Here is a 17,055-nt window from a genome sequence, read left to right as displayed (position 1 = left end):
AGTGTAGCTACGCCGCCCCACCCATCGAGACGGTCTTCCCTTACTATAGAATAATTTTGAAAGCGAACAGTTCGTTCGAATGTGAACCAAGTTTCACATAACAGAACGATATCAGGCTGACTTACGAACAATTCTCGTTGCAAGCTTTCTCTATTAGAATTAGCCGATCTCGCATTCCACTGCAATACTTTCAAAGCCGCCATAATTTAGGGAGAAATAGATTGAAATATGCCAGTAACGAGGTGCCGGATATCGGAATTGTTCACAGCACTATTTTGTCTCATGTTTTGCATGACAATATCAATCACATTTATTTTCTTATCTATAAGTTCAGCATGACCTTGAGGCTGTCGTTGATTCGGCGCTTGTGGGGTTGCTAATCTGTGAGGAGCAGGATGGTATGGATTTTGGCTGATAGGAGTGAATGAATGTTGCATGGGATATAACAGGCTGCGGTACTGAGACCACTCACGAACGTTACTTTGGTTTTTACTTGCGCCTGCCGCCGGGGAGGCCGGTAAGCGACGTGTGTCTGCTGGGGCACAGTTGCACACTGAGTTGCGTCCCCACTTCCGCGTTGTTGACTCTGCGTGCTTGCGGCGGGCAGCGGCGGGAAGAGTTGCGGGTTTTGAAAGTCCAGAGAGCTCAAATTTGTTGGAGCAGGAATGATCGGAGCCGGCAAGTGATGTTGTTGAACCCCGGTGACGGATGCGTAGGTTGGCATACGAGCAATAGACAGCGCATCCCTGAAGTCAATGTTGTTGAACGTAGCTAATTCTTGAGCTCGTCGCCGTATATGGTATTCCTGGCAGGAGCGGTCCGTGGATGCGTGTTGTTCCCCGCAATGAGCGCAAATAGTGATAGGTGAGAGACAGGATTCAACATTATGTGGACCGCTACATTTAATGCATCTCATCTGAGATCGACATTGTTTGCTGATGTGCCTGTAACGAAGACAAAGCACTGCCTGACAGTTGGTACATGAAGGTCTACGGGACATCTTGTTCCGTGAATAGACACGGCTTCCTGCAAGGTTTGAGAGTCGAAGGTTAACAAACAGGTCTGCAATTTAACGATTTGGTCTTTACCATATCTCTTCGTAAACCTCCAAACGCCTAAAACAGGGAAGGGAGATTGTACTTCCAAAATCTCCGCTTCTTCAAGGTTGGTGTCTTCTTTCCTGATTACTCCCAGCTTATGGACAACAAAGGAAGGAATGTAAGCTTCTATATTTTTTGACTTTAATACCTCACTGGTAACTAGGAAATTAGCCTTGTCTGGGGTTTTGAGTTCCACCTTAACTTTCGTTTTTCCTGCTGAAGAGAAGTTAGTAATAGAATTCTTCACTTCTGGCAAGGACATATGCAATAATTTCCGTAGTGTCATAGGGTGCAAGCGGCCTAAGTTTTTGTCCAAACATTCCATGTAAACTACGAATGGTCCCCTATCTGTACGTTTGTAAAAGTTGAGAGACCTCTGAGTAGGTGCAGGTCCCACAGGAGGGGTGTTAGGTGCAGCATGTTGGTTAGGAGTGAGCCCAGAAGCAGTTGCTACAGGGGGTCAGCTACATTTTACATGAAATTTAGGTATCTTGTCCACATTTCATTCTCAACATTGTGACAACTAAAATCGACCATACGGAAAGTATACGCTATGGACTTCTACCTCTGCAAACTCTTCAAAATTTCGTGCAATGGTTTACTACATTTAATGCTGCATAATAACTGCGTTGAACATCGAAACAAAATTAAGTCATTTATTGGGGGAAGGTATCAGTCAAGAAGACGTGTAAAAATCAAATTTTTGGGCCAAATAGTTTTTGTGAAATCGAATGATAAGTGTGTCAAAGCAGTGGGAACACCATGTGTGTGCACAGGCGAGCAGTGCAGTGATGACAAAATCGCGCACAGCGCGGAATGCGGCGAGCACGCGTCTGCAGCAGCGAAAAGGTTAATGAAGAGACAAAGCACTAGAAATTTCAAAAAATTGCAATCAAACGAATATAATTCGTGAAGTAAGGCACTTCGATATTGTTTTTAAATAATGAAAATATTAAGCAGCGCACAAGGTTTGAACTCTTAACTTTTCGCATAGCAGCCCAACACCTTAACCGTTACGCTGACGCACCTTGTCTGACTACATAACGCCATGAGGAGTATAACACGTCACGCAAAATACTGACAAACACTGTTGGTACGACTATGAATTACTCACGCTTCGTCGAAGTACAATAGGAAATAAACCATTACCGTTGTTCTTTATTGCGAAAAAGCGGTTCGTGAGAGTGATACAAACACCTTTCCTTGCTATCGCCTGAATTAGGAGTCTTACTGCTTGTTTGGTTTAATTAATTAATAGAATATGAAGCAATTGGTATAAAGAATGCTTTTTCCAAACTTTCTATAAAAGAATGTCTGCTATCAAGTCATTGCTTTTGTTCTATTACTTTATTTATGACTGAACGTTTCTAAAACTGAAGACACTCGTCCATGCTCTGCACTGCAGTCGAGATATGGCAACGTCGTTCTCTGTTCATTGGCTGACTGTGTTTTGTGACGTCAGATGCGCAGAACGAACCTAAACTCGGCCGCCAACATAAATGACGCGCACTTTAGGAACACAGAGAAGCTGCAGGCCGCGCGAGATTAGCCGAGCGGTCTCAGGCGCTGCAGTCATGGACAGTGCTGCTGATCCCGGCGGAGGTTCGAGTCCTCCCTCGGGCATGGGGGTGTGTGTTTGTCCTTAGGATAATTTAGGTTAGGTAGTGTGTAAGCTTAAGGACTGATGACCTTAGCAGTTAAGTCCCATAAGATTTCACACACATTTGAACATTTGGAGAAGCTGCCTTTCACGGATACCAGTGCAGGTTCTGAAGCACAAAAGAGCAACAAAGGGCATAGTGAGCGTCAAGAGTCAAACTCACAATCAGCTGTAAGTGGCGGCGCGGGACCAACAGTAGTCTGCCGTCTAGTTGGAGTCCAGGTAACGACAACGTTTAACGCCAAAACTTGCAGCACCTGAAGATGGAGGCTGCCTCAGTCATCGAAATATTTGGCATAAAATGGAAACAACTCGGCAGAACACCGGGAAGGACAACAGGTGCTCTCTGATTTCCACAACAGTTTTCAATCCTGCTGCAAAGAAGAATCTTCAGCGTAATTTGTGCTTTTCTGGGCCACAGAGCAGAAGTGTAGAGAAGCAAGAAAGAAATTTAAATTCACTCGTATCTTTTGGACTCGTGGAAATAAGTCCGGATTAATAACAGTAAATTCTGCATAAACTACCTTTGTGTTTGGAGAGGTAAAAGGATTTCCTCATGTAAGACTACCACAATTTGTTTAACTGTAATTTTGGTCTGGAGAACATATAAAAAACGCTACAGGAGCAGGCAGCAAAACTATAAGAGTAAGAAATTCATATCTTTCTTCGTAACAGGGGAAAAGTTTTGCTTCTAAGCAGTTACAGAAAAAAGTGTTGTTATAAAAGTCGAACCACATCTATTCCACTTTTGTTTTCAATGCGTAATCGTTTCGACTGTTTTCCTGGTCCTCTTCAAATGCATTAATTACTCAGACAAAAGGCTTTGTTTAACGTCTAGAAATGCAGCTCCGGTAACTCATGGACATTTGCCCAGTTCGGATGGTGGAGAACACAGCCTATCGGTCATCCACTTCAAAAATAAACAAATAAATAAAGTCACAAAAGTCGTATCCTGTCTGGCATAATTACAACTGCTGTTGCAGTAGTGGTCTCAGAGAACATACTCCTGTACACTACCTGATCAGAACTACCCTGTACCTATTAGTGGACACCAAATGGGTTGTGTACACAGTTCTCCATCGTCTAGGCTTGAACTCCGGTGGAGACACTTTCAATGTCTGTGGAAGAATGTCAGCCCTATCTTCTGCGAGAGCCGAAACAAGAGAAGGCAGTGATCGTGGACGCTGCAGTCTGCAGCAAAGACGACGGTCTAACTCATCGCAAACATCTTCCGCAGGGTTGAGAGAGGGAGACTGCTCAATTTGATGAATGTGATCTCCCAAACTAACATTCATCAAATTCAATCCCCCCCCCCCCCCCCCCCCCATGTACCACGGACCTTACCGTTGGTGGGAAGGCTTGAGTGCCTCAGCGATACAGATAGCCGTACCGTAGGTGCAACCACAACGGAGGGGTATCTGTTGAGAGGCCAGACAAACGTGTTATTCTGGAAGAGGGACAGTAGCGTTTTCAGTAGTTACAGGAGCAACAGTCTGGATGATTGACTGATCTGGCCTTGTAACACTAACCAAAACGGCCTTGCTGTGCAGGTACTGCGAACGGCTGAAATCAAGGCGAAACTACAGCCGTAATTTTTCCCGAGAGTATGCAGCTTTACTGTATGGTTAAATGATGATGGCGTTCTCTTGGATAAAGTATTCCGGAGGTAAAATAGTCCCCCATTCGGATCTCTGGGCAGGGACTGCTCAGGAGGACGTTGTTATCAGGAGAAAGAAAACTGGCGTTCTACGGATCGGAGCGTGGAGTGTCAGATCCCTTAATCGGGCAGGTAGGTTAGAAAATTTAGAGAGGAATATGGATAGGTTAAAGTTAGATATAGTGGGAATTAGTGAAGTTCGGTGGCGGGAGCAGCAAGACTTCTGGTCAGGTAAATACACGGTCATAAATACAAAATCAAATAGGAGTAAAGCAGTAGTAGGTTTAATAATGAATAAAAAATAGGAATGCGGGTAGGCTACTTCAGACAGCATAGTGAACGCATTATTGTGGCCGAGATAGATACGAAGCCCACGCCTACCACAGTAGTACAAGTTTATGTGCCAACTAGCTGCGCAGATGAAGAGATTGAAGAAATGTATGATGAGATAAAACAAATTATTCACATAGTGAAGGGAGACGAAAATTTAATAGTCACGGGTGACTTGAATTCGCTTGTAGGAAATGGAAGAGAAGGAAACGTAGAAGGTGAATATGGAATGGCGGGTGAGGAATGAAAGAGGAAGCCGCCTGGTAGAATTTTGCACAGAGCATAACTTAACCATAGCTAACACTTGGTTTAAGAAATAAGAAGGTTGTATACATGGTAGAGGCCTGGAGATACTGGAAGGTGTCAGATAGATTATATAATGTTAAGACAGATTTAGGAACCAGGTTTTAAATTTTAAGACATTTCCAGGGGCAGATGTGGACTCTGATCAAAATCTGTTGGTTATGAACTGTACATTAAAACTGAAGAAACTGCAAAAAGGTAGGAATTTAGAGAGATGAGACCTGGATAAACTGACAGATCAGAGGTTGTACAGAGTTTCATGGAGAGCATTAGGGAACGATTGACAAGAATGGGGGAAACAAATACAGTAGAAGAAGGGGTAGCTTTGAGGAATGAAATAGTGAAGGCAGCAGAGGATTAAGTAGGTAAAAAGACTAGGGCTAGTAGAAATCCTTGGGTAACAGAAGATATATTGATTTTAACTGATGACAGGAGAAAATATAAAAATGCGATAAATTAAGCAGGCTAAAAGTAATGCAAACATCTCAAAAATGAGATCGACAGGAAGTGCAAAATGGCTAAGCAGGGATGGCTAGAGGACAACTTTAAGGATGTAGAGGCATATATCACGAGGGGTAAGATAGATAGTGCCTACAAGAAAATTAAAGAGACCTTTGGAAAAAGAGAACCACTTGTATGAATATTAAGAGCTCAGATGGAAACCCAGTTATACGCAAAGAAGGGAAAGCAGAAGGGTAGAACGGGTATTAGAGAATCTATACAAGGGCGATGTACTTTAGGACAATATTATGGAAATGGAAGAGGATGAAGATGAAATGGGAGATATGGTACTGCGTGAAGAGTTTGACAGAGCACTGAAAGACCTAAGTCGAAACAAGGCCCCGGGAGTAGACAACATTCCATTAGAACTACTGACGGCCTTGGGAGAGCCAGTCATGACAAAACTACCATCTGGTGAGCAAGATGTATGAGACAGGCGAAATACCCTCAGACTTCAAGAAGAATATAATAATTCCAATCCCAAAATAAGCAAGTGTTGACAGATGTGAAAATTACCGAACTACCAGTTTAATAAGTCACGGCTGCAAAATAATAACACGAATTCTTTACAGACGAATGGAAAAACTAGTAGAAGCCGACCTCACGGAAGATCAGTGTGGATTCCGTAGAAATGCTGGAAAACGTGAGGCAATACTGACCCTACGACTTATCTTAGAAGACAGAGTAAGGAAAGACAAACCTACGTTTCTAGCATTTGTAGACTTAGAGAAAGCTTTTGACAATGTTGACTGGAATACTCTCTTTCAAATTCTGAAGGTGGCAGGGGTAAAATACAGGGAGCGAAAGGCTATTTACAATTTGTACAGAAAGCAGATGGTAGTTTTAAGAGTCGAGGGGTATGAAAGGGAAGCAGTGGTTGGGAAAGGAGTGAGACAGGGTTGTAGCCTATCCCCGATGTTATTCAATCTGTATATTGAGCGAGCAGTGAAGGAAACAAAAAAAATTGAGTAGGAATTAAAATCCATGGAGAAGAAACAAAATCTTTGAGGTTCGCCAATGACATTGTAATTCTGTCAGAGACAGCAAAGGACCTGGAAGAGCACTTGAATAGAGTGAAAGGAGGATATAAGACGAACATCAACAAAAGCAAAACGAGGGTAATGGAATGTAGTCGAATTAAATCGGGTGATGCTGCGGGAAATAGATTAGGAAGAGATACACTTAAAGCAGTAAAGGAGTTTTGCTATTTGGGGAGTAACTGATGATGGTCGAAGTAGAGAGGATATGAAATGTAGACTGGCAATGGCAAGAAAAGCGTTTCTGAAGAAGAGAAATTTGTTAATATCGAGTATAGTGCTAAGTGTCAGGAAGTCGTTTTTGAAAGTATTCGTATGGAGTGTTGCCTTGTATGGAAGTTGAACGTGGACGACAGATAGTTTACACGAGAAGGGAACAGAAGCTTTCGAAATGTGGTACTACAGAAGAATGCTGGAGATTATATGGGTTGCTTACATAATTAATGAGGAGGTATTGAATAGAATTGGAGAGGAGAAATTTGTGGCACAACTTGACTAGATGAAGGGATCGGTTGGTAGGGCATTTTCTGAGGCACCAAGCGATCACCAGTTTAGTATTGGAGGGCAGCGTGGACGGTAAAAATCGCACAGGGAGACCAAGAGATGAACACACTAAGCAGATTCAGAAGGATGTAGAATGCAGTAGGTACTGGGAGATAAAGAAGCTTGCACAGGATTGAGTAGCATGGAGAGTTGTATCAAACCAGTCTCTTGACTGAAGAACACAACAACAACATCGGCCACAATCCATTGCCTCATGCATGCTGTTTCATGACAGGCTGCAGTGACATGCTGATATGGTCATCGCCTTGTAATTGTTCCTATGTCATAAATAATACAAAATGCTGTAAAACAATAGCCCTTAGCATGCAGCGGTTTCTTAAGCCCGATAAAGGAATCACACCCTAACAACGAAAAACACTCACACACCACAACTCAAGTCCATACTAACTTCATTGCTGGTACTACGCATGATGGCAGGGAAGTTCTCCAGGAAAATCTTTCCATCTGTTTGTCACTGGGTACTGCGTGATTCTCAGTCCGAATCTGTTTTTTTTCCAGTCACACATGGTCAAATTGCGTCACTCTTTACAGCATCTCAAACTTCCCTTAGCAGCGACGACAGAAATGTGTGCGTTATCAGGAGCTGTTGAACCACTTTACGCCCCTCTTCCTAGGTTCGCACAGACAGTCACTTGGCTAACTTGACTGCTTATAGCACTTTGGTACTCACGGCTGATTCACTAAGCTGATTGCATGCGACTTCTTACAACCACCCTCCGCAATGCTCCAAGATTTCTGTCCGTCAGTTCTGCCTGGTCTTCGTTTAGGTGAGGTCGCCCCTTCGCTTTTTCATTTCACAATCCCATCACCAACAGGGGACGTGGGCATATTTGAAATGTTCCTGATGGATTGTTTACTCAACTGACGTCCGTTGAGAAGTCTTCGTTCGATATCAGGGAGCTCTCCTGACCGACCTGCTCTGCTGTTGCCTGCCAGTGTGGCCGAGCGGTTCTAGGCGCTACAGTCTGGAACCGCGCGACCGCTACGGTCGCAGGTTCGAATCCTGCCTCGGGCATGGATGTGTGTGGTGTCCTTAGGTTAGTTACGTTTAAGTAGTTCTAAGTTCTAGGGGACTGATGACCTCAGATGTCAACTCCCATAGTGCTTAGAGCCATTTGAACCATTTTGCTCTGCTGTTACTGCTTCTCTACTCTTCTCTACTGACAACACAGTACTTCCCGCATCCCTTTACACTGGCCGGTCCGCCTGTCGTGACATCTACTGGCAAATTTCGCAATACGCAGGCGTGTCAGCATACAATTCCAGTGTTGGTGATGTCCACCTTTGTAACCGACGCAGCGTACGCAGCTACAGTAGCACTTCATTTGGAAGAAGCAGGTTTGAATCTTCGCGGTGGCGGTAAGTTTCACAGCCAGTATCTGGCTGGCATGGTGAGGAGCGGTGGCGGCGTGCAGGTCGCGGTCACCAGACCGAGTCAAAGCCGTGGGCCAAATTCCTAACCTAAACGCAGTGTGCCACGAAGGATATGACAATGTTCTTGATTGTGGTCGGTCAGTCGAACGAGGACTTGAAGTTCATTGGCCTCCTTGGTGCTATTCGTGAGGAGCATGCTATATGAGGGGTGTAGAATCTCACTTTCTTCCTTCTTTCTCTGGTGGTCAAAAATCGAAATATATCTCTACACGGACAAATGAATCGCCTACGGTCGAATGACACTTTCAGGTTACAATACAGTTTGCAAGAGGGAGAGTGCCAATTTCCTCGAGAAAGCAAAGCCTACTTATAAAGGTTGGTGACTGTATAAACCCTCGCGGGCCTCTGAACGAAATGTACTGTGGAACATTTCCTTCTTACTCGCTTAATTTTTGCGCCGCATCAGAATGACAGCAGTAACCCGCTCCAACTACCGCATCCCCAATCTTCCCCCTACCCGATCGGTGGTAACTCTGGAGGTTGATTAAACTTTTGCTACCAGTATTTCGCCGGCAAGCAGAGGAGGGGTAGCGATGTAAAGCTCCTGATGGACAATCTTTGCGCCAGTGTCCTGCATTAAATTCCATACGTCTGTGCAGTGTTTTTCATGAAGTGAAGGCATCTAACACTGTTGATGGTGTACATTATGTGTTGTCACTGCCTTCCACCCTTTCCCTTCTCTCATCACTCCCCGTACGACACGAATATAACATCACACTATTCACGCATCAATTACATTTACCTACATTCTGAAAGTACGCATACGACTCAACTCACAGGTATCAGTATGAAAAGCGGCAACCGTGCGCGCGCGGGAAAAAAGACCCTCTCCGACTTGGCGGCCGAACTCACCCCCCTGGAAGTGTCCCGCCCATTCATGCCATATGACTACTTTTCTTAGCAAATAATTAATAAATTATTACATCACGCCATATGTTGATTTACTTCACGAACAGCGAAAACTTATTAAGCGATGAAAATTTTTATCCTTTACTTTTTGTTTTGTGCAGAGGTGTCACCGAGAAATGCTTCGAAAAGTTTGGAATTACTTGTAAAGTGTTTTAGAAGTCACTAACTGCTCTCACTATCAAGAACTACATGAGTGTAGTCTGCCTCAACACGTACACTGTTCCTCAAGAACTGTGTTCAGTAGCAGCAGGGTCTAATATGTGCATACTGAGAGATTTGTTAGTGATTTATTTGTCACAGTTATCAGCGGTAATATGGCGCTCGGGAAACCTGTATCTGCACCCCCTGTTTTGACTGTGTAGGTTCGAATCCTGCCTCGGGCATGGATGTGTGTGATGTCCTTAGGTTAGTTAGGTTTAAGTAGTTCTAAGTTCTAGGGGACTTATGACCACAGCAGTTGAGTCCCATAGTGCTCAGAGCCATTTGAACCATTTGACTGTATAGGCTGTAACTAAGCTGAAATAAGAGGCGAGCAGGTTTGCCATATTCATTCTAGGGTTTAACCATGCCCCACAGAAGTGTACGTAAGCCTATTGAACACCTTCAGCTATGGATTACCTTGAACAACATTATGATTACCTCGAAGAAAACGATTTATTGACACATTCAGCACGAATTCAGAAAATATCGTTCTTGTGAAACAACTAGCTCTTTATACTCGAAGTAGTGAGTGCTATCGACAGAGGATGTCAAATTGATGCCGTATTTTTAGATTTCCAGAAGGCTTTCGACAGAGTTCCTGACAAGAGTCTTCTTAACCAAACTGCTTGCCTATCGCCTCAGTTGTGGGACTGGATTCGTGATTTCCTGTCAGAAAGGTCACAGTTCGTAGTAATAGACAAAGTCATCGAGTAAAACAAAAGTAATATCCGGCATTCCCCAAGGGAGTGTTAAAGGCCCTCTATTGTTCCTGATCTATGTTAACGACATAGGAGACAATCTGAGTAGCCCTCTAAGATTGTTTGAAGATGATGCTTTCATTTACCGTCTTGTAAAACCATCAGATGACCAAAACGAATTGCAAAATGGTTTGGAGGAGATATCAGTATGGTGTGAAAAGAAGAAATTGATCCTGAATAAAGGAAAGTGTGAGGTTATTCACATGAGTACTAAAAAAATCCTCTAAATTTCAATTACGCGGTATGTCACACAAATCTGAAGGCTGTAAATTCAACTAAATACTTAGGGATTACAATTGCAAATAACCTAAATTGGAACGATCGCATAGGTAATATTGTGGGTAGACGAAACCACAGACTGCGATTCATTGGCAGAACACTTAGAAGGTACAACAGGTCTACTAAAGAGATTGCTTACACCATGCTTATCTGGCCTATCCTGAAGTATTGCTGTGCGGTGTGGAATCCGCATCAGGTGGGACTGACGGATAACATCGAAAAAGTTCAAAGAAGGGCAGCTCGTTTTATATTATCGCGAAATAGACGAGATAGTATCACAGACATAACATGTGAATTGGAGTGGCGATCATTAAAACAAAGGCGTTTTTCGTTACGACGGGCTCTTCTCATGAAATTTCAATCACCAGTTTCCTCCTACGATTGCGAAAACATTGTTAGCATGCACCTACATAGGGAGAAATGATCATCACGATAAAATAAGAGAAATCAGAGCTCGCACAGAAAAAACTAAGCGCTCGTTTTTCCCACGCGCCTTCCGTGAATGGAACAGTAGGGAGATAGCTTGAAGGTGGTTCATTGGACCCTCTGCCAGGCACTTTATTGTGAATAGCAGAGTAATCACGTAGATGTATAGATATACTTAAGAGGCCTCGCATTGAGGGCATCGGTTTGCCGGATCGATGCTAGACATGTATCAGTGGCGTGTTGGTGCTTTCAGTAGTGATCTGTCGAACAATCCCACACCTATAGACTAGGTTGTGGACGTACGCGTATTACACTCTCACGTCCGTCAAAATCGATTCATTGTGCGAACAGCAGTGGCGACCAACATTATCCAGGGATGAAATACAGGGTGTTTCAAAAAGGACTTAAGTTTGAAAATCCATATAAATTAATTCATAGTACCTACAGAGGTGATTGTAGTGTCGATTGCAGGAGAATACATCAAGTTCTATCTCGCGTAGTTCGCTAGTGCCGAATCGCACCGTAAGGAGCGCGAGCGTCAGTTGCTTTAAGATGGCTGCCTTCACTGGGCCTGAGCGTGCTAGCTGGGCGTTTTGGTTTGAGTCGGCGACAACATTTCAGCGTAATTTCCGTACCTCCTAGTAGGACTACAATTTATGAGCGGTATAAATGTTCTGTAGAAAGAGGGTGCTTGGTAAGACATAGGAAGTCATCAGGTAGTGCAAGCACATCTGACAACGTCGTTGAGAGAGTGACGTGTGAAACAACGTTTTGTCGACTGCCCAACGAAATCGAGACGGCGTGCATCTTGCATCTGCAAATCCCACATACATCTCTTTGGCGTATCTTGAGAAGCCATTTGCATTTAAAACTGTACAGATTGACCATAGTACAAGCAATAAAAGACACTTAAGATTGCTCGCAAGAACTTCTGATGGATATTTTTAATCGATTACATGAGGATTAACATTTCCTGGACAAAATCATCTTTTCTGACGAGTCGACTTTTCACTTAAGTGGCTAGGTTAACCCATGTAACTTTTGAATTTGGGGCAATGAAAATCCACATCAAATGTACCAAGTTCGTGATATCCCCAGACTGAACGTTTTTTGTGGATTGAGCAAGAGTACGGCCCCTTTTTCTCCGTGAGAGAACCATCAACTGGATAGTGTACCTGGATATGTTACAACAATTTGGTAACATCGATGAGGATGACCAAGAACGAAATGTTTACTTCATGCAAGATGATGCAACACCCCAGTAACTGGCTGACGTCCGGGATACCCTCAGTGACCACTTTCCAGGTCAATGGGTTGGCCGTCTTGCGCCAATTGCATTGGCACGTTCCCAACCTGACGTCACTATTTCTTTTTTAACGGGGATTCCTCAAGGATATCGTGTCCGTACCTCCTGTGCCGGCTTCTCTACCTGAACTTAGAGCAAGAATTTACGCCGCCACTGAACAAGTTACACCTGCAATGCAACAGCGAGTTTGGGAAGAAACTGAATTCCGATGGGATGCGTGCAGGATAACCATCGGAAGCCACATACAACATCTTTAGTTTACAGTAAAAGCACTTCATGTGTTTCCCTTCAAAATAACACTAAATCCAGCTCTATATCTTCTTTCAATAAATTTATATGAATTTTTAAAGTTGTAAAGCCCTTTTGGAACGACCTGAAAGGCTACATGTTGCACCTGCTGCATGATCAGGGAGCATTGGGAACCGTCTGCTTATAGCAGGATAAGAACACGCGTGAATTTGGCCAGGGTACCGTTGACACCTTGACATCTTCAGTCCTGGCTACTCTGGTGTTATAAAAGAGGTGACTGGACAGTGTAATGGCATGCTGTTCTCTTCAGTGACGTGGGTGGATTGTTTCTGTACGCAAGTGATGGACGTACACTTGTATGGTGTAGAGCTGGTGAGCTGCCTGTTACAGAGCGCACTCGCCCACGGGAGATGGGTCCTTGCCTTGGCTTCATAGCTGTGGGTGGGGGTGGGGGGGGGGGGGGGGGAATGAAGTGCCCGCTACATTGCACAGGGCTGTTATTTCTGTGCTGCTGCCATTTCTTCGACACGAAGATGAAGTGCTTTTTCAGCAGGACAGTGCACGAGTGCATGTCTGCATACGGCTACTATGACGTTACGCATTCTTTGTGGTGTAGAATTACTAACCTGGCCATGAAAATCACCAGATCTGTTGCGAATTGAACGCATTTCGGTAATATATTCGTTCTACAGGGCCGTCGAGAAACATTGCTGAGTATCAACAAAAGGCATAAGATGGTTGGTACAGTATCACATGATGCCATTCGGCACCTTTGTGATCGTCTGCAAGAGTACTCGCCTGGGTTGCCGCCAGAGGGGGACACTGTGTAATAATACGACTGTTTGGACACCCTTTACTCGGACATCTGTGTTCTACTTAACCTAAATTTGTTATCATGTACTCCTGTAATGATGAAACCTGTCACCTCACTCGTCAATAAAATGGCCTTGTCCCTGAAGCTATTGAATTTTTTTCCAGCAGTGTAGGTACAGAGGTGCAAGTTAGCCTTGTCCACAGGTGGAGTAATTTCACTTACTGAGGGCTGGAATGGCGACGACGGCGATGACGAAGCCGGTGCCCGAGCAGCTGGAGAGGAAGGCCAGCGTGGCGGCGCCACTGTGGGCCACCAGCACCACGGCCAGCCAGCAGTAGTCCACCACCAGCCAGCACAGCAGCGCCGCGCGACGCTCCTGTAACACAACACGACATGGTGTCCATCTGAGGGTCCACCAGCACGTCTCATCTCAGCAACAGCACCCAGTTGTGACACGATAATGTAATTTAAGCAGTTTGTTCAAATCTAAAATTATAGTGTCAGTGTAGAACAACTAAAAATTAGGATACTTCGAAAATCAGATAAATTACCAGGTGTAGAAGTATGAAATTTGGTTACAATAATTAAACGTCTCTTGTGATGTAAGTGATAAACATTTTATTCAAAATAATCTCCGTTGCTATTTATACATTTCTCCCACCTCTCCACCAGGCTATGAATGCTCAGCAAAAACAATTCTTTTGAAGCGAACCAGTCAGCGAGCCATTTCAGTTCACACGAACTGAAGTGTTTTTCAGCGAGAGCGTGTCCCACTGTTCAAATAGATGATAATCGGACAGAGCCAAGTCTGGAGAATAAGCTGCACGTCTTAGTATTTCCCAACTGAAAGCCTCGATCGTTTCCCTGACCTGATTTACTGTGTGTGATGGGGCGTTATCGTGGAGTGACATGACTGTGTTGCCTTTTTCCAGATTCCGGTCGTTCTTCACGTAATGCTCAATTTAAATCATTTGCTGTCGGTAACGATCAGTGGTTTCACCACGTTTTAGCAACTCATGATAGATAACCCATTTCTGATCCCCATCAAGCACAGAGCATTTTCTTCCTTCCAAAGAGATTTGGTCTCGCAGTGGATGTCGATGGTTTGCCTGGATTCACCGATGAATTACGACGCTTAGGATTCTCAAAATGCATCAGTTTTTCGTCACCTTTCACTATTCGATGGAGAAACGACTTTCTTTTGTGTCTGAGGAGCAGCATTTCACAAGTGGTGTTTTGATTTGCTTGCTGTGTTTCATTCAGTTCATGCGGAACCTATTTTCCCTACTATAGCTTTCAACCGAAGAGAAAAGGCTTTCTGCTTCACATTCAATTGTTCCACGAGTTCTTGTTGAGTTTGAGTACTATCTTCATCCAATAAAGCCTGCAAGTAGTTGTCTTCGAACTTTTTCTGTGCTTTCCCGCGCTAGTCGTTTCTCACGTCAATTTTTATTTTTCGATTCCCCCCCGAAGGGGGTGGGCTGGCAGCAGCTTAGTATGCCGCTCTTCAGCCTACAGACTTTGTTTTAAAAAGATGAAGATAATAAATAATAAAAATAGGCGATAAAGTCGGAGACTTAAATGGTAACATGGCGGAAAATCGTGGAACTTAAACATAGAACAAAGGGTTGATGATGCTAATAAAATACGTATGAAGCAGATAATTAAAATAATAGACAATTGAAAAACACGGCGACAGACTGGTTTCTGTTTGCAAGAGATATAGAATTCACACCCAGCGACAGCATGATTTTTGTTCGCAACAGTTTGGAAAGACGAAGAACGTTTAACATTCACTTGAACACTGCATTAAAAAGGTGACACAAATATGACAGCCAAGGGCAGACGGGGGGAACCCGGACAGATGATGGGAAAGAAAACAGGGCAGGCGAAGAAAACGGAAGGGGGGGTGGGGGATGGGAGGGGGGGAAGGAGCCGATGGAGAACGAGGACCCATAAGAGGGGAGGGGGGGGGGGGGCTGGGCAGACGTGACAGGGAGTGGGTAAAGGCAGAGGAGGCGAATACAAAAGGACTCCGGGGGGGGGGGGGGGGCACGTCAAATTCACCACTTGAGTTTTTTGAACCACTCTAAACACACTGCTGTCCCAAGAGCATGTTCGCCAAAAGCTTCGACAAGCATTCGATGCGATTCTGTAGCAGTTTTCTTCAACTGATAACAGAAAACCAATCCTGTCCACAAATCTTTGTTCGTAGGCGCAAAACTCTACATGTTCAAATGTGTGTGAAATCTTATGGGACTTAACTGCTAAGGTCATCAGTCCCTAAGCTTACACATTACTTAACCTAAATTATCCTAAGGACAAACACACACACCCATGCCCGAGGGAGGACTCGAACCTCCGCCGTGACCAGCCGCACAGTCCATGACTGCAGCGCCTAGACCGCTCGGCTAATCCCACGCGGCAAAACTCTACATGTTTATGTATTTGAAACAGATACCGATGTATGGAACTTAGGTTATTGTGTGCTGATATTCGTCGTCAACCGTTACAGGAAGCAGATATCGCTGCAGACGCGGTCTCACGAGCCATACACTGACGGCTAGAGAAATTCCGGTTCCCTACTTCTACACCTGGTAGGTAATGGTCTCTTACATAAAGAAACAGGAAATTGAAGTCCTCTTCTGAGGTGAAGAATTATAGTCTTAATGCCTCAAATGTCCCACTCAATGATTTTTTTCTGGGACAAACCGTTATTTTCAAGACTTCCGAAACAGTCACACGAGGAATTTCAAGAAAAAATCATCGAAGTTCTGGTAGTAATTCTCCTCTCCTCTCATCTTTGTCAGTTTACGAGTTCTGTACCAAAAAAATCATTTTATTCTCCTTCCTCAGTTGTCACAACCATAAGACCAAGTGTCATAATTCTAAAATTAATATCAGTGCTGAACGTTTAAAAACTATTTATTAGATTAAGGGGAAGTGGTCAAGGATGTAGAAGGAACTTCCAAAAGAACTTTCCAGGCGGTATTAAAATTTGGAAACACCGGCCGACCATGTTTTTGTTAGAAAAGGGTGTTGCTTTGAACGAGACAATTAGTAAATACGTGTAAACTGGATGAAAATATTATAACAATTGTAACAGACTTTATTTATAGCGGGATGAACACTGTTGAATAACTGAGCGCACCATATCGCTATCAACTCAGGTTACCTGTCCAGTATGGTACAGCAATTTCGGCTCCGAAATGTAGATCATACTGGTGGAACATACGAAGGTTGACTGAAAAGTAATGCCTCCACCTTCGTAACTCTTCAACAGTGGGCAGCAATGATATGCGGCAGGTACTGGCTTGTTCCGTAGCCTCTTCTCGACGGCTCCAGTTGGAGGAAGCCTTAGCATTGAACGGTTGTGTTGTTACAGTGTAAAATACAGAATCCTGCGCAGACGGTCGGTCAATGCGATTTAAGCAACGTGCAGTCATTTAACGTTTTTGACAGCAGAAGGTGTCACCCCAAAGGAGATTCATCAGAGAATGAAAGCAGTTTATGGTGATTGCGTTGAT

At 43.9% G+C, this 17,055-nt stretch overlaps 1 protein-coding gene across 1 annotated transcript in view; it reads right to left on the bottom strand.

Moving 5' to 3' along the window:
- LOC124593902 overlaps positions 1-17,055 on the bottom strand; it is a 135,203-nt gene that overhangs the window by 18,672 nt on the left and 99,476 nt on the right. Inside the window, exon 6 of the mRNA XM_047132251.1 lies at positions 13,751-13,904. Coding sequence (XP_046988207.1) covers positions 13,751-13,904 — 154 coding nt within the window. The remainder of the gene's footprint in view (positions 1-13,750; positions 13,905-17,055) is intronic.

Source organism: Schistocerca americana, chromosome 2, assembly GCF_021461395.2.
Source record: "Schistocerca americana isolate TAMUIC-IGC-003095 chromosome 2, iqSchAmer2.1, whole genome shotgun sequence".
In the NCBI taxonomy this organism is placed as follows: Eukaryota; Metazoa; Arthropoda; class Insecta; order Orthoptera; family Acrididae; genus Schistocerca; species Schistocerca americana.
This window is presented reverse-complemented; position numbering and strand designations above follow the sequence as displayed.